Genomic DNA, 27,125 nt, shown 5'->3' on the forward strand with positions numbered 1-27,125 from the left:
TAAATTGTGTATAAAAATAAGTAATTAAATAATTATATAATAATTGTATTTAGAACCCCAGTGAGCAAGCTGAAGGCGACTGTGGCAAGGAACACAAAACTCCATAAGATGTTGGTTAATGGAGAAAAATAACTCACTGTGGGGGCCAGACTCACTGTGGGGGCCAGACTCACTGTGGGGGCCAGTTCCCCTCTGGCTAAACAATATGAATATAATGCCAATATTAGTTATTTATGTGCAGTGCAGGTCATGGTTTAAAATTAGTAAACTAAGTAAGTGTTATGAGTCAGTGTTTAAACAAAGATTTTGTATGAACTGTAAGATTAATGATTAATGAAGTCCATCCTGGATTAACTGCAGAAGTTCACATAGATGCAATTGTCCTTTGTTAGTTGGCTGATGAAGGCTTTTGTTGGCAAATAATTGAAAATCTATGTATTCCATTATAAGAATGTAGTCTATCATTAGACAAAGGTGATGCAGGCAGAGATGAGGTGCTTTGCAGTTCAACCAGCAGTACATTTTGGTGAGGTCTATCCTAAGTCCAAGGTTCAGGCAATGGTCAATTGAAGTATCCCATGTCTTATGGTTGTAGTTGGCATCAGTTCATCCCCTGAAGTCCATCGTAATAGACTGAAGTGATGTCTGGCTGGCACCAGCTGCATTTAGAGACACAGAGCAGTGGAGTCCGACACCAAGCAGGAATTGAGGTGGATCTGGCCAGCTCTGATAACTTCGGGATATGAATCCCGAGGTTGAGACAGTGAAACAAATAGAATAATATTAGCGTAGATGCCATTCAATTATATGCAGATTAATAGAGCATGATGGATGTTTCTGGTTCCGGCAGACCTAACTAAAGCAGCCTAATTGTGAGTTGAAGGATAAATTAGATGTATGCCTGGCTAAATAGATGAGTCTTTAGTCTAGACTTAAACTGAGTGAGTGTGTCTGCATCCTGAACAGTGTTAGGGAGACTATTCCATAGATTAGGAGCCAAATAGGAAAAGGATCTACCTCCTTTTGTGGATTTTGATATTCTAGGAACTATTAACAGACCAGAGTTTTGTGATTGTAATGAATGTGATGGAATATAGCATGTCAGAAGGTCACTTAAGTACTGTGGAGCTAGAACATTCAAAGCTTTGTATGTAGTTAACAGAATTTTAAAATTAATAAAAAAATTGAACAGCTAGCCAATGTAACGACGATAAAATTCAGCTAATATGATCATATTTCTTGGTTCTAGCACTCTGGCAGCTGTCTGTTATATGCCTGTCTATCTGTCTGTTTGTCTCTGTCTGTCTGCCTATATATCTATATCTACCCATCTATCTACCTGTCTGTCTGTCTGTGTCTATTAACATGTCTGTCTACATGTCTGTCTACACATCTGTCTGTCTATCTACCTGTCTATTTACATGTCTGTTTGTCTTTGTCTGTCTGTGTCTATTAACATGTCTGTCTACACATCTGTCTGTCTATTTACCTGTCTATATGTTTGTCTATCAACCTGTTTGTCTGTCTGTCTGTTTACCTGTCTATCTGTCTACTTCTCTGTTTATGTTTATCTACCTGTCAGTCTGTCTATCTATCTATCTATCTGCCTATATCTATCTATCTATCTATCTATCTATCTATCTATCTACCTGCCTGCCTGCCTGCTTCTGTTTGTCTGTGTCTATCTACTTGTCTGTCTGTCTGCATGTCTATATAGCTGTCTATCTGTCTGTCCATCTGTTTACCTGTCTTTCTGCTGGTCTGTCTGTATATCTACCTGTCAGTTTGTTTTGCTGTCTATTTATCTGTCTATCTACATTTCTATCTGTCTGTTTGTCTGTCTATCAACCTGTCTGCCTGTCTGTTATTTGCCTGTCTACCTGTCTGTATGTCTTTTTGTCTGTCTGTGTGTCACCTGCTTCTGGTCCATGTTTCAGAACATTTATGTTTATGTTTTAGAACATTCTATTTCATTCTCTTTTTTCTTGATGTGATTTTTCCTTTCACAGCATTTTGCTCTTCTTCCATTTTCTCTTTGTTGGTTATTATTCTCACATCTGGCTGTTGTCTACATTGTTTCACTGCCTCCTTTAATCATCTCATTGCACATGTCTCTTTTTCTTATGTTTGTTTTAGACATTAAACTCCGTCACCCCTCACCTGGACGTGGAGGAGTGTAGTGTCTCTCTGTTGCCGCGGAACCGTGAGAAGAACCGGAGCATGGACGTGCTGCCGCCTGACCGCACCCTCGCATTTCTGGTGTCCACCGAGGGAGACGGCAGCAACTACATAAATGCGGCACTGATGGACAGCTTTCTGCAGCCAGATGCATTTGTGGTGACCCCACACCCCCTGCCTACCACCACCGCAGACTTCTGGAGACTCGTGTTTGACTACAGCTGCACCTCCATCATCATGCTTAACCAACTCAACCAGTCCAACTCAGCCTGGGTAAGAGAAACCAGATTAATAAACACTAGAGATTCATATGAGTTAATGCTGGGTGGTAGGCATCATTGATGAAACATGAGCAAAAAAAAAAATTGAACCTCATGTAATTAAAATTACACTACTCTGGCGACATTTTTTATCATGAGTTCCATGGTAAAAAATCTTGTTACATTTTCTCCCAAACAGATGAGGTTTTTAAGGTTAATGCTCTATCGAGTTTTAAACCAATAAAACCTACCTCCCTACCCTAACCTTTAAACCTAAACCTAATCGATAGTATCAGAAAAAGCAAATGTGAGACGAAAAACACAACTGCCGAAACATCCATGCCATTTTGTGGTGCTTTTATGGCACTTTCGACTCACATGTCGACATGCATGCTCTTCAGCATTTGTACCCCTGTCCTTTGCACAAGTGCAATGCTCTATCAGTTGAGCTACTGTGCAATTAGATCACAAACTTATAAATGCAGTTGATTATGTAATGCAAATTTTAAAATGTATCACCTTACAAGTCATGCGCTTTAGTAAAAGTGTAAAGATGTCATAAGATAGCATTGTGTGAGGAACAGGGCAAAAGCTATGTGTACATGAACTGATAATCTGATTGTTTTATTCATGATTTGTGTGAAAGTGAATAGAAGTTATTGTTGTTGTAGCGCCTCTAGTGTTCATTCCACAAAGAAATTGCTGCGATACATACAACAAGCCATTACAAAAAATTTAGTTAATGTATGAGACCAGGTTGCAAATTTTTGTGTAAATAATTACTTAAATCATTCTTGAATTAAATACACAAAATGTATTAAAACCTTACTTTTGTATTAATAATTTTTTTGTGGCAGTTAATTAAAACCATTCTTTAGTTACTTGTCTCTTCGAATTGAATTATAGAATCTACTGTGAAAAGTTATGGAAACAATTCTTATGTATAGGGAATTTGTTGTAACAATTCTTACATAAATTATTGCATTGAACATAATATTTTGTTGTGAAAATGTATTGAAACTACAGTTAAAGTCAGAAGTTTTCATACACTTAGGTTGAAGTCATTAAAACTCATTTTTTAACCACTCCACAGATTTCATATGAGCAAACTATAGTTTTGGCAAGTCGTTTAGGACATCTACTTTGTGCATGACACGAGTCATTTTTCCAACAATTGTTTACAGACAGATTGTTTCACTTTTAATTGACTATATCACAATTCCAGTGGGTCAGAAGTTTACATACACTAAGTTAACTGGAAACACTAAGCAGCTTGGAAAATTCTAGAAAATGTTGTTCAAATGATGTTGAAGCCTTTAGACAATTAGCCAATTAGCTTCTGATAGGAGGTGTACTGAATTGGAGGTGTACCTGTGGATGTATATTACACACAAAAGTACCTCTTTGCTTGACATCATGGGAAATTCAAAAGAAATCAGCCAAGACCTCAGAAAAAAAAGTCTGGTTCATCCTTGGGAGCAATTTCCAAATGCTTGAAGGTACCACATTCATTTGTACAAACAATAGTAAGCAAGTATAAACACCACGGGACCACACAGCCATCATACCGCTCAGGAAGGAGATGCATTCTGTCTCCTAGAAATTAACGTAATTTGGTGCAAAAAGTGCAAATCAATCCCAGAACAACAGCAAAGGACCTTGTGAAGATACTGGAGGAAACAGGTAGACAAATATCTATATCCACAGTAAAACGAGTCCTATATCGACATAACCTGAAAGGTTGCTCAGCAAGGAAGAAGCCACTGCTCCAAAACTGCCATAAAAAAGCCAGACTACAGTTTGCAAGTGCACATGGGGACAAAGATCTTACTTTTTGGAGAAATGTCCTCTGGTCTAATGAAACAAAAATTGAACTGTTTGACCATAATGACCATTGTTACGTTTGGAGCAAAAAGGGTGAGGCTTGCAAGCCAAAGAACACCACCGCAACTGTGAAGCATGGGGGTGGCAGCATCATGTTTTGGGGATGCTTTGCTCAAGGAGGGACTGGTGCACTTCACAAAATAGATGGCATCTTGAGGAAGGAAATTTACGTGGATATATTGAAGCAACATCTCAAGACATCAGCCAGGAAGTTAAAGCTCGGTCGCAAATGGGTCTTCCAAATGGACAATGACCCCAAGCATACCTCCAGTGTTGTGGCAAAATGGCTTAAGGACAACAAAGTCAAGGTATTGGAGTGGCCATCACAAAGCCCTGACCTCAATCTGATAGAAAATTTGTGGGCAGAACTGAAAAAGCATGTGCGAGCAAGGAGGCCTACAAACCTGACTCAGTTACACCAGTTCTGTCTGGAGGAATGGACCAAAATTCCAGCAGCTTATTGTGAGAAGCTTGTGGAAGGCTACACAAAATGTTTGACTCAAGTTAAACTATTTAAAGGCAATGCTACCAAATCCTAACAGTGTATGTAAACTTTTGACCCACTGGGAATGTGATGAAAGAAAAGCTGAAATAAATCATTCTCTCTACTATTATTCTGACATCTCACATTCTTAAAATAAAGTAATGATCCAAACTGATCTAAGACAGGGAATGTGATGAAAGAAATAAAAGCTGAAATAAATCATTCTCTCTATTATTATTCTGACATTTCAAATTCTTAAAATAAAGTAATGATCCAAACTGATCTAAGACAGGGAATGTTTTCTATGATTAAATGTCAGGAATTGTGAAAAACTGAGTTTAAATGTATTTGGCTAAGGTGTATTTAGACTTCTGACTTCAACTATATGTAAACTGTCACATTGAATTGAGTGGGTGAATTTATTTGCAACATTTTCTTGAAACTATTCTTGCATTATTCTGACTATTACTAAATTGAGTGTGAGAATAAATTGTGAAAATTTACTGAACCCATTCTTGGGTAAATTCTTGCATTAACCATTTAAAGCCTCACATATGAAAGAATTGTCAGAAATATTTAGTACCATTAGTACTAAACTATAGTACTATAGACAAACTATAAAAAATGACAATTTTTTTTTTTATTTTATTTTATTTTATTTTTTATGTATCATGTTTGATACAGTACATTAGTCTTTAAAAGTCATTATCCTCCTGAGGCCAAGCAATTAATTTTTATGTATTATTTAAGTTTTTCTTAGCCCATACATGCTACAGTGGTAAATCTTGGGGTATTATCAGAGGACTTATTGGGCTTTTCAGAGATACCAAATGTTTGAGAGTTTGGCCATGACAACTTCCTCTCCTTGCTCTATAAATATGGATTGAAATGTACCACAGTTCAATTCAGCACATCAAATACAATATGAATAACATATTCTTTTTTCAATAAACAATTTTTATCATATGTATTTTATGCACCAGACACTATATTGACATTTAAAAAAGGGAAATCATAAAACTTTTTTCACTGGGTCTCAGAAACTTATGGTAAGATGACATCATAATAGCTTGTAATGTAAAATAATGAGATCTTTATAATGTCAGAGCTGGCTGCATATATGAAAATACACAGAAATATTAGTTCACACTTTAAATATATCATATAAAATGAATATGTCAGAATTTTCAATGCTCTGTGATTTGTTTTTTTTTTGTTTGTTTTTTGTGGGCATGAATGTAATGTAATGGTGATTGAGAGAGATACCTCAAATGGAGTTAATTAACAGAGGTTTGGGAGGAGCATGTTAATTTTAATCTGACAAATCACAGCCCACGAGCAGGAGTATATAAGCCGCTGCTTACCTGCTTTCTGTGACAACTCTCCTGACATTAGAGTCTTTCTGGCATTCGGCCCCGCCCATTGCCCATGAACAGACCCAGGCAGTCGAATCATCGGATGCAACGCCCCACAAAGCATTCGGCTCCACCAGAACAGCTCCTCCATCCAAACAATCTCATTATTCAACAGAAGCTGCCACAGCAGCTCTTTTGTTTTTAGCAGTATTGACGGCTACCACGTTAAGTGTAATATTTTTTACCCTGTCTTTCTTTCTATGCTCCATTCGCCCGAAGCTGTTTATAGCGTGAAGTTGCTTCAGCAAACTGGCTGCTCCGGCTTTTTAAAAATATGAAACAGCTCTCTACGACTGCTCATATGTTCTCTTATCTAAACTTTCCGCACGGAGAGCAGTGCGAGCTGCCTCCACGAACAGGCGCCGTTCCGGCTTCATGCCATTAGAACCAAGAGTTCAGAAAAAGAGCAGTTTCCTTATTCCCTGGGTCACATACCCGGTGTGCACGGCCGTCATCACGACCACCGACCACCCTCCACCATCCGGCATCAAGATTGGTTCGCGGCAGTAGACCTGAAGGACGAGTACTTCCATGTCTCAATTCTACCTCGACACAGACCCTTCCTGCGGTTTGCATTCGAGGGTCGGGCATATCAGTACAAGGTCCTCCCTTTCGGCCTGTCCTTGTCCTCTTGCGTCTTCACGAAGGTCGCAGAGGCAGCCCATGCCCCATTAAGGGAAGATTTTTTATTTTATTTTATTTTTTTAAATCAAGAGAAACAAAGATTAACTATTCAATCCAACCACCATTTCAACCCCCAGCATTTTTAATCAAGTTCTGCTGCACAGGTGATGCCTGTCAGCCTCCTTACCTCACCACAGCTTGTTTAGGGCGTGCTCTTCTAACATGAATTTCACGATTGTTTCTCGCTCCAAAGTGCCCTTTGGAGCGTGATTTATTCCATTCTGAACACAGGGGCATCATGCAACACAGAACTCCTTCCAATCGACCGATAATCTAATGACAACTTCTTTTCAAAACAATGCAGACATTTTAACACAAGCTTGCTGCCGTGCAGCACTCGCTCTGACCATTCCACAGCACACTGCAGCTATACATGGCCTCTGTCTGAACAGACACGAGCTGAATTCGGCCGCGTCCCAACTCATTCATAATCATCCTGCAACGTTTCTCACTTCCTCTCAGCATTATTGATGTATATTGTAGAGCAGTGGGCAGTCATACTCCTAAGGAGCGAATGACCACAAGTGAATCCTTCAGTAATGATTGCAAGTCCATTTCTCCTGCATATCAGTATGCAGCACAGAGCCAAAGCTCTTATTCTTCAGATCATTTTATGCTGTTGTTTTTTTCACATTGTTTATTAAGACGTACTGTGTTTCCCAGCATATTTTTCCTGCATTTCTGTATGCAGTGCAGAGCTGCAACTCAATGCATTCCTAGATAATTTCATGCTGTTCACACCTATTGCTATGCGACCTATGTCCTATGCAAGACATATATTGTACTACAGGTGACAGTCACACTCCTAAGGAGCGAATGGCCTCAAGTGAATCCTTCAATGATGATTGCAAGTCCATTTCTCCTGCATATCTGCATGCTGTACAGAGCCAAAGCTCTTATTTCTCAGATCATTTTATGCTGGTATTCCCCAGCACATTTCTCCTCCTAATTCCTCTCGAAAGGGGCATTGGTGGCAGTGGTGGCTCAGCGGTTAAGGCTCTGGGTTACCAATCAGAAGGTTGGGGGTTCAAGCCCCAGCACTGCCAAGATGCCACTGTTGGGCCCTTGAGCATATCTGCTCTTGACCCTATGTGCTCCAGGGGCGCCGTATCACGGCTGACCCTGCACTCTGACCCCAGCTTAGCTGGGATATGTGAAAAAAAAAAAAAAATTCACTGTATATGTGCAAATGTATAATGTGTGATAAATAAATAAAATAAAAAAAATAAAAATAAAATAAAAAAAATTCTCTCTCCACTACCACATCGTTGACCAAGCCATCCAAATGATAAAAAATGTTGGAAAAGGAGTCTGGCTAGGTAAAGTCGACATCACTTCAGCATTTAAAATAATGTCTATCCATCCTGATTTCTGGCAACTTTTCGGAGTTCACTGGTGAGAGCATTGTTATTTTTCCATCTGCCTTACTTTCAGTTGCAAAAGCAGCCCCAAGATTTTTGACCATCTGCTGGATCTCGTCAAATAACTACTCCGTTCTCCACTTAATTCACCTGCTAGATGATTTCCTCTTTATCTCGCCTCCCCAATGCCCCTCCCGCTGCCCATCTCTGTACCATCCAGAAACTTTTTGCCGATTTAGGAATTCCAATTTCCCATGAGAAAACAGCGGGTCCCTCCTCATCCATTGAATTCCTAGGTATCATTCTCGACACAGACATCTTTCAAGCCTCCCTGCCAAAAGAGAAATCGACAGGATAATCATAATCATGTCCAACCTCCTTTCTAACAAAAGCTGCTCTAAACGAGAGCTCTTCTCCCTCCTTGGGCATCTCAATTTCGCCATGCGCATCATTCCCCAAGGCCACCCCTTCATCTCACACCTCCTCACCCTCACCTCATCTGTCGCTGCATTAAACAACACAATAACCCTAAACTCATACTGCCGCGCTGACCTCCAGCTCTGGTTAACATTCCTAAAACAATGGAACGGACTTACCTTCTTTTACGAGTACTTCCTCTCATTCCCTGAAGACATCCAACTTTTCACTGATGCCACCCCGTCCATCTTTGGGGGATTCTACCAAGGATGCTGGTTCACCTCCACCTGGCCCCCAGAGCTCACCAGCCTTCCACAATCAGCAGCTTCCTCAGGCCTGCACGAATTATAATAATAACAATACGATTAATTTATAAAGCACCTTTCCAGAGTTCAAGTACACTACAGTAGTAACACAATAATACACAAACAAAGAACAGTTACAAAAACACAGTTCAGATAGCACAGTCATTGAGAGTGAATTCATAACACATTAAGATAAATAACACTGAGAAAACAAAAAAGTTTTAAGTTGAGGTTTAAACTCAGAGATAGAAGAGATGCTGTGAAGAGTCAGGGGGGGTGAATTCCATATATTGGGTGCTACTACGCTGAATGACCTGCCACCCATAGTAGAGAGGCAAGATCTAGGGACAGAAAGGAGTCTGGACCCAGAAGACCTAAGCAAGTGGATCGGGTTGTAGGGGAGAAGAAATTCATTAAGATAGTGAGGTGCCAGACCATGAAGCGATTCAAATGTAAGCAGGATTAGTTTATATTTGATGCGAAACAAAACTGGTAACCAGTGAAGTTCAAACAGGAATGGAGTAATATGAGTGCTTGGTATGTGTAAGAATTCTAGCAGCAGAATTTTGAATATATTGCAACCTAGCAATAGAGTTACCAGGTAAACCAACGAAGAGGGCATTGCAATAGTCAAGACGTGAGGAATTATACCCTATCGTGGTCGCAGCCTTTCTGTGGGGAATCGAATGGACTTCAAAAGCATCATAGTCCATTGCGATAATCAGGCTATAGTTCATTGCATCAACAAGCGCCGTTCTCCTGCCACAGAAATCATGCTGTTTCTAAGATGTCTAATTTGGATTTCAGCCTGTAACCAATTCATTATATCTTCTAGACACATACCAGGATCAAAGAACCAAATTGCTGACTCACTTTCCCGCTTTTCCTTTCAGAAATTCAGAGCATTAGCTCCAGAGGCAGACTCGACTCCGATCCCGGTACCTCCCTGTTCAGAGCTGACATTCCTATAGACCATCCCCTCAAACGAATTGAATCATTAAAATGAATCAAAACCACTGATTATTTTGAACAATATCAGTAACAGCAGACGCAGTGAACTATGGTGCAGTAAACTCATGTCAAACCTCCTCCACTCCGGTATCACGGCAAAATTTGACTCCAGCCATTCCGTATCGGTGCAGCAACCACAGCTGCCCAAAAACTGGCCCCCGTTCAAATGCCGTGAGCTCTCTCTCTCTATAGAGCAGTCTCCCGTTCGAAATACAGTGTGAGCCCTCCCTATCGAACGCAGCACGACCAATTCATGCTCACATTCCCCATTCGTTTGCTTGCTGTGCTTACCCGTTCAAATGCCGTGAACTACTCTCTCTGTAGAACAATCTCCCATACGAATCACATTGTGAGCCGTCCCTTTCGAACGCAGCACAAGCCAACTCTCGTTCTCATTCTCCCCGTTCGACTGCTTGCTGGGCTTACCCGTTCGAATGCCGTGAGCTCCCTCTCTCCATAGAACAGTCTCCTGTTCGAATCGCAGTGTGAGCCCCCCCTTTGAATGCAGCACGAGCCAACTCTCATTTTCAACTTCCTGTTCGCATGCCGTGAGGCCATCCACTTCTACAAAGAGTGGTCGTCTCTTGTTCGAATTGCAGCGTAGCCCTCTCGACCAGCCATTGTACAAGAACGCACCTTCAAACACATGAATAAAGCGCTCCCTCTATACAGATTTTGGGGGGAAGAACAATTCAGAAGCATCCGCCAAGCCAGTTTACCAAATAGAATTGTTGCTGTCTTGCTGTCCTAAATATTTCCTGCCATAGTCATGGTACCAATCTTTCATCTTATTGCCTTTTTGGGGGTAATCAGGAGTTGAGTCTCAAGCTCTGAGCCCTCCAGTATATGGACAGCAAGCCAAATACGTTTACTGCTTCAACATAAGATTACATTAACATACGAACTACTGAAGAGCCTGTTGTGTCATATTTGATACATGGATTTCAGATTTTAAAAAAGTTGCTTATATTCAGCAAATATTCATTTTAAAATATCAGTAACAATATAATCATTACTGTCATTTTTACTTTATAAAAATAAGCTGTCATTTATCCCGTCACTTTTCGCACAAGTCCGCCGCCATTTTAAATAGATTGATATAAACATTGAAACCACTTTATTTAATTTTTTTTTTTTTTTACAAATAACCACTAGGTAGTGCCATAAACATGTGAAACTTACACATGTGTATCATATATGATACACACGGCACATGGCGTTATAGGCTTAAATTTAATGCGTGGATTTCAGTGTTGGGGACTAAAAGTAGCAACGCTACTAACTTTACTACATTTTTCGGTAGCATGACAGTAGTTCAGTTGTTTTCTCAATAGTATCGTTTTCCAACTAGTAGCACTGAAGCATCACAAAATGCTACATTTGTCACATTTAATTGCAATAGCAGCAATGGAGATGAGGGAGTGATCAAACACACTCACCTAAACGTCCTCTGTCTCTCTCATTTAGCTCTGGGAAAACAAGGACAATTTAAGTTAATCAATTCTTTTGGACAGTTCATGTAAATAAACCAGTTAAAATAAGTGATTCACTTTGTATTTAGCTTTGGGATTCATTTTAGTAAGACGGTTCGTTCGGACAGTTCATGTAAATGAACCAGTTCACATAAATGAACCAGTTCACATAAATTCACATAAAAGCACATGCTGCTGTTAATTACTATATTTTTACTCAACTGTATGTAATTATTAGCTTGTTGCTTGTGAAGCTACAGTTTCAAAATAGCTTCCCCAACACTGGATCATTTTTTTACAACAATTTATTGATACTATTCTATCGTAAATTGTTACATTAAATTAAAATTCAAATCTAGAAAAAAAAAAAAAATATCTGATTTTGGCCACAGTAATTTTTTGTTTTGATTTCCTTTAGGTTTTTTCATGCTTTAATTTGGGAGGTCAAACCCTATAATTCTCACCCTGGGTGGGCGGTAGACCTAAAGTGTTCCTTTCATTCTCAACTTCCCACATTGATAATGTGTTTGTCTAAATTGGCAATGGAAAGGACAAACTCACAGACACCAACCCATGGCTCTTTTTCACTAACGCAGGCAGTGATATAACCTGTTCTCCATGATCAAACATCTCTTATGCACATTATCAACTGAAAACAGAATTAGACTGTGACAACTTAAAGATTCACTTGATAAAACCTATGTATGTGTTTGAATATGTGAAATGAACAGTGCATGGCTATTTTTCAGTAATTTCTGTATGCTGTTTTACGTCTGATGCGTGTGAATTTTTTTCAAGCCATAATCACACTCAGTTAGTCATCTAACTTTCTAGAAATATCTTTCTGCTATAGCCACCCCTTTCTGAGATGTCTGTATGAATATTTATCTTTTTCTGCACCATGTCACTCTGTTAATACGTGTCACTGTGACAAGGCTTTATCAATTTCTATCTCATATTCTGTATCTCACCATGGAAATGCAGGGTTTTACGTCTGTTTCAAACAAAGCCATGCTGGATTAGTTTTGTCTGAAAACTGGCAGGAGTGAAAATTAATTGACACATTGGGCAAATGTTAATCTGCTGGGATAATTGGAGATTGGACTAGAAAATGTGGCCAATATGGAGAAATGAGCAAGGATTATTTAACTTGGTGGGCCACAATTGGATTTGCAGTGTTCTTTAGACCAGAGGGTGTTTCCTTAAATCCATAATCATTTCTGTTTGTCTTCACCCTTCTCTTAAAGGGAAAGTCCTCTCAAAATCAAAATTCTATCATGATTTGCTCCCTGCCATGTCATTCCTAACCCGTATGACCTTGCCAAGGGTTGTTAGGCTCCAAAAAAGGACAACAAAAGCATAATAAAATCATAAAAGTAGCATAGCAGTAGTCCATATGACCATACTCCAAATCGTCTGAAGTCATCCAATAGCTTTGTATAAGGAAAAGACTGAAATTTAACCCATTATTTTGTTGAAAGTTGCCCCCTCCTTTGTACCTCTCAAATCTTTTTAATGTTTGCATTAAATTCAAATATTTAATGGTTGTCACATATCTTGTAACAGATCGCAAATAATCGCAAACAACTGAGGCAATTTAAATGTTAGATGAAGAGGAAGTATGCAAGTTGATTGGCTAAATGATCATACACCCATGAGCCAAATCATTATTATGCTGTTGGTCCTCCGTGTGCCGCCAAAACAGAGCCCACACACCGAGGCATGAACTCTACAAGACCCCTGAAGGTGTGCTGTGGTATCTGGCACCAAGATATTAGCAGCAGATCCTTCAAGTCCTGTAAGTTATGAGGTGGAGCCACTGTGGATCAGACTTGTTGGTCCAGCACATCCCACAGATGCTCAATCAGATTGAGATCTGGGGAATTTGGAGGCCAAGGCAACACCTTGAACTGTCTAGGTGGCACATGTCAAATTGACATCCACATGAATGGCCAGACCCAGGGTTTCCCAGTAGAAAATTACTATCACACTCCCTCCACCGACTTGTCGTCTTCCCACAGTGCATCCTGGTACCATCACTTCCCCAGGTAAACGGTGCACACGTACACGGCCGTCCACATGATGTAAAAGAAAACGGGACTCATGGGACCAGGCGACCTTCTTTCATTGCTCCAAGGTCCCGTTTGATGCTTGCATGCCTATTAAAAATGCTTTCAATAGTGGACAGGGGTCATCATGGGCACTCTGATGCAGTCTGTGGCTACGCAGCTCCATATGCAGCAGGGTACGATGCACTGTGTGTTGTGACACATTCCTCCCATAACCAACATTAATGCTCGGACCCAGTCGTCTGACCATAACAATTTGGCCCTTGTCAAAGTTACTCGGGTCTTTACTCCTGTCCTTTTCTCCTGCATTCATCACAATGACTACAAGAATTTATGTTTTCTTACCATCTAATCAACCCAGACCTTGACGTGGCCTTGTTAGGAGATGATCAACGTTATTCGCTTCACCTGTGTGTGGTCATAACGTTTTGACTCATCAGTGTATGTCAAAAGACCTATCAGCTTGCACTATGTAGAGTTTACTGTCAATTATTGGTATGCACTAGTGTGTTAGTAAAGTTATATACAGTATTTAAGAAGAAATTATTTCTTTTTTTCAGCCTTGTTTACAATACTGGCCTGAAACCGGTATGCAACAGTATGGACCAATGACGGTTGAGCTGCTCTCAAGGTCTACAGATGAGAATGTCGTGACCCGTCTGTTCCGGGTGAACAATATCACACGGGTAAGTCCATGGCACAGAGTCATCTAGAAATATATGCATATCCCATTGCCTTACAATTATGAGCTCTTCTCACCCAGTGTTAATGCTGACATCTATTACAGTAGCTCATTAAATTCATTAGTTCAATGACCTGCCTTATAACTCCCATCTTTTTTTAGAGACTGGCTGAGTTTCTCTGAGTTCAGGGCCACTGCAAAAAGGTTAATTAACTGAGTGGCTAGTAGCTAAATTATCATTTCAGAGACTTTAATTAATTCCATACAGGTACAATTAAAAAGGGGGTTTAAAGTTGGGCTTAAAGCTAAGAAGTGTCCATTTCAAACACACAAAATAGCATTGGCCGGTATTATATTAGAAATGAGTTCTGTTCATTTCTAATTGGATGTGTGTGTGGCATGACATTAGAGTATTGACAACTAGATTTTGGGTTGCATGTTTTTGCACTGAAACACCAGGTGCAAAAGTGCCAAAACTTTTTAGGTAATTCACCCCAAAGTCTGTTGTGTCTGTGCTTGTGCGTCAATTCCTCTCTGTGTGGTCTGTGGTATTGACTTGTCTGAATGTAAAGACACTTTCTAACACCTTTAGTTGACCTTAGTCCTCCCTGATGGTTTCGTTGTCGACATCCTTTCTCCTTAAAATCACGTCTGAAACATTTCACCACTCTCTGCTGTCCCCCTTTAGCACTTCTGTCAGCCCGCCTGTCAACCTTTTGCCACATTCCCGTCCGCGCCCGTGTCAGTTTAGCTAGCCCCTGTCAAACCGCGTGTCCCCTCTGTCTCTCTGAGACACTGCAAGCAGAGTAAACTCTCTATGCTGTTGTCAGAAAATGTCCCTTACTGCCTCTTCACAGGACCCTAGAGACAGCCACCCATGCAGGAGTGATGAATCTCACTTTCCCAAAAAGGTACAAGACTCAAAATGCTATTGATAGATGGGGTTCCTAAATAGTGGCATCCCTATTTCAAGAATAATGACAGCCCAGAGACAGAACATGCCTTTGCAATGTGTTACAGAGTCATTTACATACTAATTAATGCTCAAAAGATCTAGTCATTGACCTCCAGATGAGCTGAATACGGTGCGCTGTTGATATGATTGGAGCGTTTGACATACAGTAGGCTTTTTCCAAGAAAAGGGTTTAGAGTATGGCCTGTAACTCTCAAAGCTGAAGTGCTTAGCCTCAAAACGTTGATTGTCGACCTCAGAAGGTCAAACTAAATATTAAATTAGCTTTTTTATTTTACATTTACTTTATATGAGGTTTGCAAATTTTGCAACCATGTGTCAATACAGTTTGAAACCCTGATTTGTGTGATTTTGTTATTTTCTAGCAAAAAATATTAAATAAAGGTGTATATATACAGTACATATATCTATATATATATATATATATATATATATATATATATATATATATATATATATATCCACCGATCAGCCACAACATTAAAACCACCTGCCTAATATTGTGTAGGTCCCCCTCGTGCCGCCAAAACAGCGCCAACTCACATCTCAGAATAGCATTCTGAGATGCTGATCTTCTCACCACAATTGTATAGAGTGGTAATCTGAGTTACCGTAGACTTTGTCAGTTCGAACCAGTCTGGCCATTCTCTGTTGACCTCTCTCATCAACAAGGCATTTCCATCCACAGAACTCCCCCTCACTGGATGTTTTTGTTTTTGGCACCATTTGGAGACAATTCTAGAGACTGTTGTGTGTGAAAATCCCAGGAGATCAACAGTTACAGAAATACTCAAACCAGCCTGACTGTCACCAACAATCATGTCACGGTCCAAATCACTGAGATCAAATTGCTTTCCCCATTCTGATGATTGATGTTAACATTAACTGAAGCTCCTGACCTGTATATGCATGATTTTATATAAAATAATAATAATTAAAACTATGCCAGAATAGGTAACAGGTTGCCCATTTGTCCTGAATTTATCCTAAATTAAGCTATTACTCAGTAGAGGCTAGCTAGTTTAGGGCCAAATGTTGATTTGTTGTTATTGATGAACATGAAAATATAAGTTAAATATTTTTTTACAAGAACTTTGCTATAGGCATGTCGCAATTATACAGTTTTACAGTTAACCGCGATTAAAAATGTCACTGTTAATTTAACTGTAAGAATTTAGAATCCACGTGGCAACAATTTTATATAGAATGTATAAATAAATAATATAAAAGAGTTTTTCATAAGATTTTGTAAGCCCTAAATGTGAAAACTCTTGTGCCTGTGTGAGTACTGGAGCTGTTGCTATGGTTACGGACGGTGGCCACGTGGTGCTTGGCCATGTGCCGCGGACTGAACATAAACTTTAAATTCACGAAACTGAAACTGAAGCTTAAACACACAAATTCCAAAATATAAAAGAGGAATTCGAGGGGGGCCTGGGTAGCTCAGCAAGCATTGACGCTGACTACCAACCCTTGAGTCGCAAGTTCAAATCCAGGGTGTGCTGAGTGACTCCAGCCAGGTCTCCTAAGCAACCAAATTGGCCCGGTTGCTAGGGAGGGGAGAGTCACATTGGGTAACCTCCTTGTGGTCGTGATTAGTGGCTCTCGCTCTCAATGGGGCGCGTGGTAAGTTGTACGTGGATCGCGGAGGGTAGCATGAGCCTCCACATGCTGTGAGTCTACACGGTGTCATGCACAATGAGCCACGTAATAAGATGCGTGGATTGACTGTCTCAGAAGCGGAGGCAACTGAGACTTTCCTCCGCCACCCGGATTGAGGTGAGTAACCACACCACCATGAGGATCTGCTAAGTAGTGGGAATTGGGCATTCCAAATTGGGAGAAAAGGGGATAAAAAAAAAAAAAAAGAGGAATTCGAAATACCAGACTCATATCCATCAAAAAAGTGACTTAAATCAACTGTTTGGGAGCATTTAAATGACTGACTGAACACAATGGATGTGAAACAAGCAGACAGAAGTCATACTTTAGAAAGATACACATCCTACAAATGGGACAGGATGCTCCACTTGTCGTCCAACAACAGGCTAGTAAGTTTAATATTTTTAGCTGTGGCGATAGTAAAGTGATTATTAATTAAGAATTAAAAGATCCAACTTTTTTCCAATGAATCAAATTAATTAATATTATATAATTAATATTAACAATAAAAAATGTACACAATTAAATATTCCTTCCACCTGAGCAATTCAAGCTTGGAGTACCATCTGTTTTCTCCAGGGGGTAGTAAGCGAAACTCGCTGTATAGGCAACATGCAGTTTATACAGACAGAGAACAAACCGCACTTACCGAGAGCAGACAACACAAGATAAGTAAGTGTTCTTGCATACAAACATAGCTTGATGGAGCACAAATCTGAATGCAGGGATCTCAAGATGTGTTTTTCTAAGTTTCAAACTTTGTTTAACTTGACACAGCGACCTCAAAACGGTATGTTTATGATGCAACACAACCGAGACACTTCAAAAGCATCCGTCGGACGCAGGTGTACATTGACGCGTCCTTAAATAAGCCCTTGTTATAAATCTGGGACTGACTGACAAATTAAATTGCAAAATGGATTGCCATGAACTGTAGGCCAATGATAGGCTTATGTTAAATAATATGGAAATAAACAATATATTGCCACTTTTTGTATCATTGTTTTTAGTGCTTAACTTATGTGCCTAAATAATGTAATGCCTTTTAATTATATGAATTATTTTTTTTTAAATAAAGGTTTTATTTATATTATTTAAACTAATTATTTATAAATATTTAATCATTATATATTGAATTATTATTATTTAAGGGGCTTTCTCAGCAAATAATTAAGTATGCAATTAATTGCTATTAATTCGATAAATTAATTGGCATGCTATGTAATTAATTCGATAAAAATGTGTGTTTAATTTTAATTGATAGACCTATATATATAATTTTCATGCTATGTTTATGTTAACATCATAGTAGTTCTCAGTAGCAAAAAAAAAAAAAAAAAAAAAAACCTTGGGATTTGTGCTGTTAATAGAAAAAGTAATGGGACAACAAAGTGTACCCTATTCATAGAAAGTACCAGTACATTTTTTGACTTTCTGTTGTAATTTAACAGTCTCTTAATCATTTTCTCTCTTCCTTCTGGTCTTTCTCCCTCTGTTATTATAATTAAGTTGCAAGAAGGTCATCTGGTGGTGCGACATTTCCAGTTCCTGCGCTGGTCTGCTTATCGTGAAATCCCAGACTCAAAGCAGGCCTTCCTAAACCTGCTGGCACAAGTGCAGAAGTGGCAGAGGGAGTGTGGAGACGGTCGCACTGTAGTACACTGCCTGTAAGTTTCATATGGCTTAATTTCCAAAATGCGAACTTGAGACCAATTACACTTACTTGGGTTGATTATAAAATCCAGGTCTCTGATGCTCCTGTACTCAGCTCAGAATTAGCCATGGACAGGGGTGCCAACAAGATTTCATTTCAGAATACACTCAGAAATCTGGCCATGACCCTGAAGAGAAATATCCACCAACCAGAGAATCAAAGTGAACAAAGTGCACCAAAAGAGCACTGCAGCGACCACCAACTCCCATGACAAATTGTAAAAAGAGTAAAAGGACGGCTGAAAAAGTCTGCAGGCACGGTTGCGCTGTGTTGAACAGCAAGAATAAAATAATAATAATTCTGATAAGAACACCAATAAGCAAGCACTTATAGTATGCATAGTGCATATTTCTGCAGGCGCTGTTGGTCGAGGACAAGCAACAGTGAAAATCTGTTTAAAGCTTTTCATCTCTGGTGATTTTTTAATGTCTTCATTATCCTCAATATTTGACTTCTCAATGTTCTGGCCTCAGGATCCTGCCACCTGTATTGGTCTGTAGTTTAACACAGCCTACCCTCTGTTAATGAGAGTGTATTGCAGTTGCACTCTATGAGGCTTCAAAGCATATGTGTGAGGTTTCCCATCCTCTATCAGCAGCCCTTAGGGAAATGATCTTAGCTCAGTACGATGTGACAGTTTTATTACATGACTTTTCCCCAGACTTTTCTCCATTCCCTCATGCACTAAAAGAATTGCAGATGTCTGGCAGCCCTCTGTGGCAAAAATATGCCTCTTTCATAGCAATCCCCTGCAGACATTTCTAATACAATAATCCACATAAGCTTTGAAAGTGTATTGCATCATCTCTCTCCTTCATGAGTTACAAGCAGCTTCTTTTTTCGGAGCTGCTAATAAAATGATGTATGTCTTCCAGGAATGGCGGTGGACGCAGTGGCACTTATTGCGCTTGCACCATGATAATGGAGATGGTGCATCATCACAACATGGTAGACGTGTTTTACGCCGTGAAGACTCTGCGGAACTCCAAGCCCAACATGGTGGAGTCTATGGTTAGTGTGCAATTTATGTGAGGATCTAATTAGTGGTGCTTGTTAATTCAAGTATTAATGACTTTAGGTTCAGTCAGCATTCAGTCAGGTCCTTTGAATGTAATCTATTTGCCAATTGATATACTTCATAGCCCAATCGAATAGACCCCTTGACATGTAATCAGTTAGCATTTAAATTGGAGTATATAAAGTGTATTTGAATGTTGCAAGAATTTGATGCTAGCTTGCCGTTGTTTTGCAGGAGCAGTACCGGTTCTGCTATGAGCTGGCTCTGGAGTACCTGGACTGCTTGGAGGTCAGATAACACCAGAGCTCATGACCTGATCAACACTAGTTCCACCTTCTCAATCTCGCCTAACCTATTTCCTGTCGCTTGGGCCAATCTGGCCCGTCTGAATGAGCCTTTCTTTCATCCAATGAGAATGCACATCTGTGTCAAGAGCGAGACTGCAAGACTTGGCACATTTCTTTTACCTTCAACGTATATCGTCCTCTGTGCATTTTGTTTTGATGTTTTCTCCTCCGATGGTTCTTCGTGCCAGATATTCCTGCCAAACCCTGGAGAACATTGACGAGATTTTACCGACGTTAAGATGACAACATGCATTTTTGATCATGAGACTGGCACAGAGCTCCACCTCTCTCGACCTTATATGCCACACAGGAGAAAAACATGTTGCAATCTAACAAAATCATGCAACTGTGATTGCAACAGTAAAAAAAATCGGTGATATTGTGTTTGTACATTATGTGTATTGTTATGCTCTGTAAATTGGTGCGATCTACTGTAATGATGCACCTGATTTTACCAGGAAGGACTTGAATGTGAGAATGTGATGGTTAATGAATTTTTTTTTTTTCATTCAATTACTTAAAGTTGATGTGTGAAATTTTTTCAATGTTTACATATTTCTGGTATCCCAGCTTAATATGCACAGTCAACCATAAGTAATCCATTCGTAGTTTGATTTCCTGAAAAGGCTCACTTTGGTTCTGTGGCATTTTCTAAACATTGCTCTATTGGCCTATCCAGCCTAACACAGCTACATTGGTTCAACTAATGGTGTGAGTTTTGGGTGGGACTAGCCAATGGCAGATGGGGCATTGTTTGATAAACCTGTTTAAAAATTGGACTGACCAAACAAAGACAAGTAAATAAATATTTCTGCCACAGCGTTTTAGACAAACATAATTTTTGCATACATTAACTCTCCTATGGTATTGAAAAACCCTTTGGTATCCGTGTTCTTTTTTGACCGGAAGGGTCAGATGTGTAACCCTTTTTTTTATGATGATAATGATACCATTTCTTTTTCCCTGAAGAACAATTGCATTTCTTTTCGAATTTTTTGCTATTTTGATTTTATTTACATGTAAAATTAAAAATTTACAAATAAGCATATAAAAAGTTGAAACAAAATGAAAATATGAGAATGTGACATAAATTGGAGGCAGATTGTTGCCATCTGGTGAACAATATATTAATAACATGACTTGAAAACCATGTCATGCCAGTAACAGCCAGTAGACAGCTGTAGCCACCTACTGTGTAGTCTGATGGCTTGTTGTAACCTACTTTTATATTTTATCACAAGGTATGCATTTGGAAATATATTTAGGCATTATCAAACTATTATTGGTCAAAGTTTAGCATTTTTAAATTGATTTGAAGTGTTAGTTTTTGCAGTTAATGGCATTATGCTTGCAATCAAACCTGACCATGGTGTTACAAAAAGAATACATTTTTTATTTTTTATTATACATTTTTACCAATAATTTCTTTAAAACATAAAAATGTAATAACTAAAAGTAAATGCATAATAATGTCATGAAAATGAACATGAAACATGTTTGTGAGTGTGTGTTCTGCATTTTTTTTTTTTTTTAAATGTAAAAAACAAAGCTCTGTGTTATAGACTAACCAGTTCATTTGTGTGTGTGTGTGTGTGTGTGTGTGTGGGTTTGTGTGTGAGTGTGTGTGTATGTTTTGCACGAAGGATGTTTTAGTCTCACCTTTTTATGTCATTGTGGCTGATTTATTGATTGTATTTGACAGAAAAAAAATTGCTCTGTTTTTTGGTCTTTCCTATTCATTTTCAATGGTCGGTAAATTTTAACTGCAAATGTCAAAGGTGTAGCTTTTTTTTACGACCACTTATCAAATCAAGCCCAGTGATTTTTTTTTTTTTTTTTTTGATGTTCAGATGGCAAATGGAGGAAAAGTCACCAAGTCTTGTACTGCTCAGATAAAAGGAAACCATTTTTATTAAATGAGGAAAATTTATTTCAGTAAAAAATGACAGAATACCATAGGAGGGTTAATAAATAACTTTATCTAAGGAACAAATAGATAATGTTTTTGGAAGTTATAGTTATCCATTCAAAATCCACTTGGTTCAAAAATCGGAGTTTTTCAGTTTGAATGGGCATAACATCTCTGAAAACAGTCATTATTTTTTGTCAGTTTCTTTTTGGTGACACTAGTGGTTCAGAAATTACACGCATCATCTTTAAATCAGGATGTGAGTATTTTGACAATGCAAGTATTTTGATGGTGGTTTTAGAAACCATGGTTTTAGGTTTATTTCCTGTTTTGTGTATATATAATATATATTTTGCACAAAAAAAAAAAAAAAAAAAAAAAAAAACTGTTTCTAGATGTTGTCTTTAATGTGCCAACTCATTTTTGAATGCGTGTTTGTGTGTGTGTGTGTCTGTGTGCGTTTGTGCACGAGTCTGCATGTATGTATGCGTGGGTGTGTGTGAGAGGTGGATCACTCATGGATCTGCATGCCTGTTACACATTTTATTGCAATCCATTGTGACCCGTCTGCTTTGGGTTTCTAATGCCAGGTGCCCTCTGTCACTGAGCACAGTAAAAAAGAGAAAAAATACGCAAATATATGAAAGAAATGAAAAAGCTTCTGTGGGAATAAGGTGAGGCACTCACCAAAAAGTTGCTTTTTATCTTTGTATTTATTCATTGTGTTTTATTAAAAAAAAAAAAATGTAACGAAAGAATAAAACATTCCAGTGTTGCTTATATCTCATTGTTTTTTGTTTTTGTCTTTTGTCATTCATTTTTTTTAATCATTTTTGTTTTTCCTAATATAAATACCCATGGGGGGGAAATCTCTGATTTCTTTAATATCTCAATTTTCTTTCCAAGACAGCAAGAGCAAATGCTCAACTTAAATGCTTAACAAATGCTCACCTTACACACATACATTGGACTGATGGAAAAATATTGGTCTAAATTTACATAAACCCCCCAAATCTTATGATGAGCATAAATGTTTTATGCTGCCTTTAAAAAGCACATGATTCAGACTCTGTTTGCTCTAAATCCCTGCAAAAAAGGTGTTAGTTCATTCCACTAGACGGCAGCAAGTACTAGAAAAAATAACTTTTCCTCTATCGCCTTCCATCACAAAATACAGATCTGAAATGCAGGTGGCGCTCTTATGCAGCCAAGCACTCGTCATGTGCTTGTCCATAGACATCCAGTCTATTTTGTGATCACACTTTTCCCACATTTTTGTAAAATATCTTGGCCTCTAAGTGGACTAGAAGCTTAATCTTCGTTGTTGTTAGAAGGTTGAGATCCTCAGCTTTGCAATGATGTACAATAGTTCATCATCTGTAGTCAAGAACATATTGTGCCAGTGATTTGTTTATCATTCTTTTTCTACTGGACTGCATATTTTGCTTTGGACATCTGAGATATAACATTGGATTATTTGCCCAACCAAGCTCACAGAGAAGTAGACAATGGCAAGAGAAGAAAACAGCCTAAGGTAAGAGCTAATATAGAGTTTTTTGGCTACTTGGGGCTTATAGAAGCAGTGATTGGAGCAGACGAGACATTTGTTGTCTTACAGAGATATTTCTCCATGATTCTTTGATGATCATTCAACATGTGGTGTCACAGCATCAGAATGTGTAGTTGCATTCCTGAGAACAAGAGCTTCTATTTAATATATGACTTGACTAGTCTAGTGCTATTAGAAACACTTTTAAATTCATATTATTATATCTACATAATTTCTACATCATCTCAACAATATCTCAAACTTTCCTCAAATTTGCAAACATCATAGATCTCAGTATGAACTCAAACTTAATTCTACCAAGACCAAATTATCTGAGCCTTGTTATCCTCATTAATTGTATAGATCTATATAATGTAACTCTACATACAATAGTATTTTAAAAATTGATACTTAAATTACACAAATGAAAACTTCATTATGTCTTCTGAGCCATGATAGAGCAACAATCGAGCAATAACATTTTCCTCGGGTAGCAATTATGAGTGATTAAATGTCAACAACAATAAAATAAATTAGAATAATCATCACTTTTCCTCCTAGTTGGTTTGCTTTTCATTAAATGGAATATTTGTCATACTGGTAATTTATCAGATGGTACTTGACAGAACTATCATTATTAATAGTATTATTATGCATTTCATAAGGCTTCAATATTGCGATAAGTCTCTTCCCTATGGTTTCTCTGACCCCTGTTAATCTTACTTTAGTTGACTCAGATATCGTATTGTTTTAAAGCACTAATTTCTCTGAACAAGCCGAGACTTGACAGGTCACGACACATAATATAATCCAATTGGCCTCTCACGGTTCAGTGTTTCAATATAAAAGCTAAATCAATTTGCACATTCGCATGCTGACATGCCCGTAGCTGTGTTTGTTTGTGATTATTAGATGGCTCACAAGCTTCAGTGCACCGCCCATGAAGGTGTTACTCATGCTGCAATAAGGAGAAAATCTATCCAACCTGTGATTTCATTTGGTCTTATCATTTAATTAGACATGCTTTAATGGGCTTTTTATCAAATCGCTGAACAGGCCGGTGGCTTTCAATGCTGACGATGGATGACTCTTACTGATGTATTGATCTTATTCTTATTTCCCACAGTGAGTTTATTTACAATTGTCTGATACGGTTATATAAATGACTGATCTCAGCTCAGCACACAACATTTATCTATAGATACTCCAACCTACATGCAATAGGGGTCAGCAACCTATGGCACACGTGTCAGAAGAAACTGTATTTTGCATAAAGAAAATGAAGCCTGTTTTTAGGTCCATTCAAATCTTTTGCATTGTGACATTATTTACGAGATAATTAAGCATACTCGGTAATGTGGAAAATGATCATTACAGTGATTCGAAAAAAGCAAAACAAAACAATGAAATATTATTAACATTGTAAAACATTTATACAATATGATAGCATTTGTTGCATTTACATTAAAGTTACTTTAATTGAAAAAAATATATATAATTTTTTAGTAATTTTTATTGTAAGATCTTTTGCATTGTGACATAAATTACATGATAATTAAGCACACCTGATGATTAACATTACTGTAATGTGAAAAATTACCATTCTCACTACGGTAACACACACAAAGAGATATTGTTTACTTTTTAAAATATTTATACAACATGATAGAATTTGTTGTAGTGACCATAATTTATGATAATTTAATAAAACAAAATATATATATATATATATATATATATATATATATATATATATATATATATTTTACAGTAATTTTTGACTGTAAGATTTTTTGCATTGTGACATTACTTACATGATAATTAATAAGTAATGTTCATTGCTGTAATGTGGAAAATTATTACTCTCACTACGGTAGCACGAAAAAAATAAAATAAAAATTAGATATTGCTTACATTTAAAAGTATTCAGACAACATGGTAAATTTTTTTGTATTAACCATAATTTATGATAATTTAATTACAATATATATATGTTTTTTGTTTTTTTTTATAACTGTAAAATGGTTCGCATTGTGAAATAATTTATATGATAATTAAGCATACCCAATAATTCTCATTACCCTCATTTGGAAAATATTATTATCAATATGGTAAAACAATATTATATTTATTATACACTGGTGGCCAAAAGTTTGGAATAATGTACAGATTAAGATTGAGATATAGAAGTCTCACATGTCCTCTGCTGACAGCTTCATTGAATTCTACCTGCTCAACACCAGTTTCATGTACAGCAGTAAAGAGAAGACTCAGGGGTGCAGGCCTTATGGGAAGAATTGCAAAGAAAAAGCCACTTTTGAAACAGAAAAACAAAAAGAAAAGGTTAGAGTGAACAAAGAAACACAGACATTGGACAACAGATAATTGGAAAAGAGTGTTATGGATCTTAACCCCATTGAGCTTTTGTGGGATCAGCTAGACTGTAAGGTGCGTGAGAAATGCACGACAAGACAGCCACATCTATGTGGGGTGAAATGTCACCTGAGTATCTAGACAAACTGACAGCTAGAATGCCAAGAATCTGTAAAGCTGTCATTGCTGCACGTGGAGGATTTTTGATGAAAACTTTTTGAAGTAGTTCTGAATTTGTTTTTTTGTTTTTTTAAATTGTAATAGTAATTTTTTACGTTATTAATGTCCTGACTATATATTGTGATCAGCTGAATGCCACTTTGGTGAATAAAAGTACCAATGTCTTTCCATAAGTGCAAAATCTGTATCAGTTTGTAATTATTTAAATATAACTATTTATAATTATTTTATCATTATATATTGAATTCTTGTTATTTGAAGGGCTTTCTCAGCAAATAATTATATATGTGATTAATTTGATTAATTAATCAGCATACCATGTAATTATTTTGATTAAAATTTATCGATTTACAGTTCTAATATATATATATATATATATACACACACACACTACCGGTCAAAAGTTTTGAAACACTTGACTGAAATGTTTCTCATGTTCTTAAAAATCTTTTGATCTGAAGGCGTATGCTTAAATGTTTGAAATTAGTTTTGTAGACAAAAATATAATTGTACCACAATATTAATTTATTTCATTATAAATCTAAAATTTAATTTAAAAAAAAAAGGACCAAATAATAAAGAAAAGCAGCCAATAAGTGCCCAGCATATAGATGGGAACTCCTTCAATACTGTTTAAAAAGCATCCCAGGGTGATACCTCAAGAAGTTGGTTGAGAAAATGTCAAGAGTACATGTCTGCAAATTCTAGACAAAGGGTGACTACTTTGAAGATGCTAAAATATAACACAGTTTTGATTTATTTTGGATTTTGTTTAGTCACAACATAATTCCCATAGTTCCATTTATGTTATTCCATAGTTTTAATGACTTTACTTTTATTCTAAAATGTGAAAAAAAAAAAAAAATATATATAATAATAAAGAATAAGTGTTTCAAAACTTTGACAGGTAGTGTGTGTGTATATATATATATACAGGTGCATCTCAATAAATTAGAATGTCGTGGAAAAGTTCATTTATTTCAGTAATTCAACTCAAATTGTGAAACTCGTGTATTAAATAAATTCAATGCACACAGACTGAAGTAGTTTAAGTCTTTGGTTCTTTTAATTGTGATGATTTTGGCTCACATTTAACAAAAACCCACCAATTCACTATCACAAAAAATTAGAATACATCATAAGACCAATAAAAAAAAACATTTTTAGTGAATTGTTGG

The 27,125-nt window shown here is 37.6% G+C and overlaps 1 protein-coding gene across 2 annotated transcripts in view; it reads left to right on the top strand.

Annotated features, from left to right (window-relative positions):
• Nucleotides 1-22,620, top strand: part of LOC127425690 (receptor-type tyrosine-protein phosphatase U-like) — a 477,304-nt gene extending 454,684 nt beyond the window's left edge. For both annotated transcript variants that reach the window (XM_051671910.1, XM_051671912.1), the window contains 5 exons: nucleotides 2,137-2,451; nucleotides 14,101-14,226; nucleotides 18,367-18,524; nucleotides 19,447-19,582; nucleotides 19,824-22,620. In XM_051671910.1, the coding sequence (XP_051527870.1) occupies nucleotides 2,137-2,451; nucleotides 14,101-14,226; nucleotides 18,367-18,524; nucleotides 19,447-19,582; nucleotides 19,824-19,886 (798 nt within the window). In that variant the 3' untranslated portion in view covers nucleotides 19,887-22,620. The remainder of the gene's footprint in view (nucleotides 1-2,136; nucleotides 2,452-14,100; nucleotides 14,227-18,366; nucleotides 18,525-19,446; nucleotides 19,583-19,823) is intronic.
• The last annotated feature ends 4,505 nt before the right edge of the window (nucleotides 22,621-27,125 follow it).

Source organism: Myxocyprinus asiaticus, chromosome 34, assembly GCF_019703515.2.
Source record: "Myxocyprinus asiaticus isolate MX2 ecotype Aquarium Trade chromosome 34, UBuf_Myxa_2, whole genome shotgun sequence".
Classification (NCBI taxonomy): Eukaryota; Metazoa; Chordata; class Actinopteri; order Cypriniformes; family Catostomidae; genus Myxocyprinus; species Myxocyprinus asiaticus.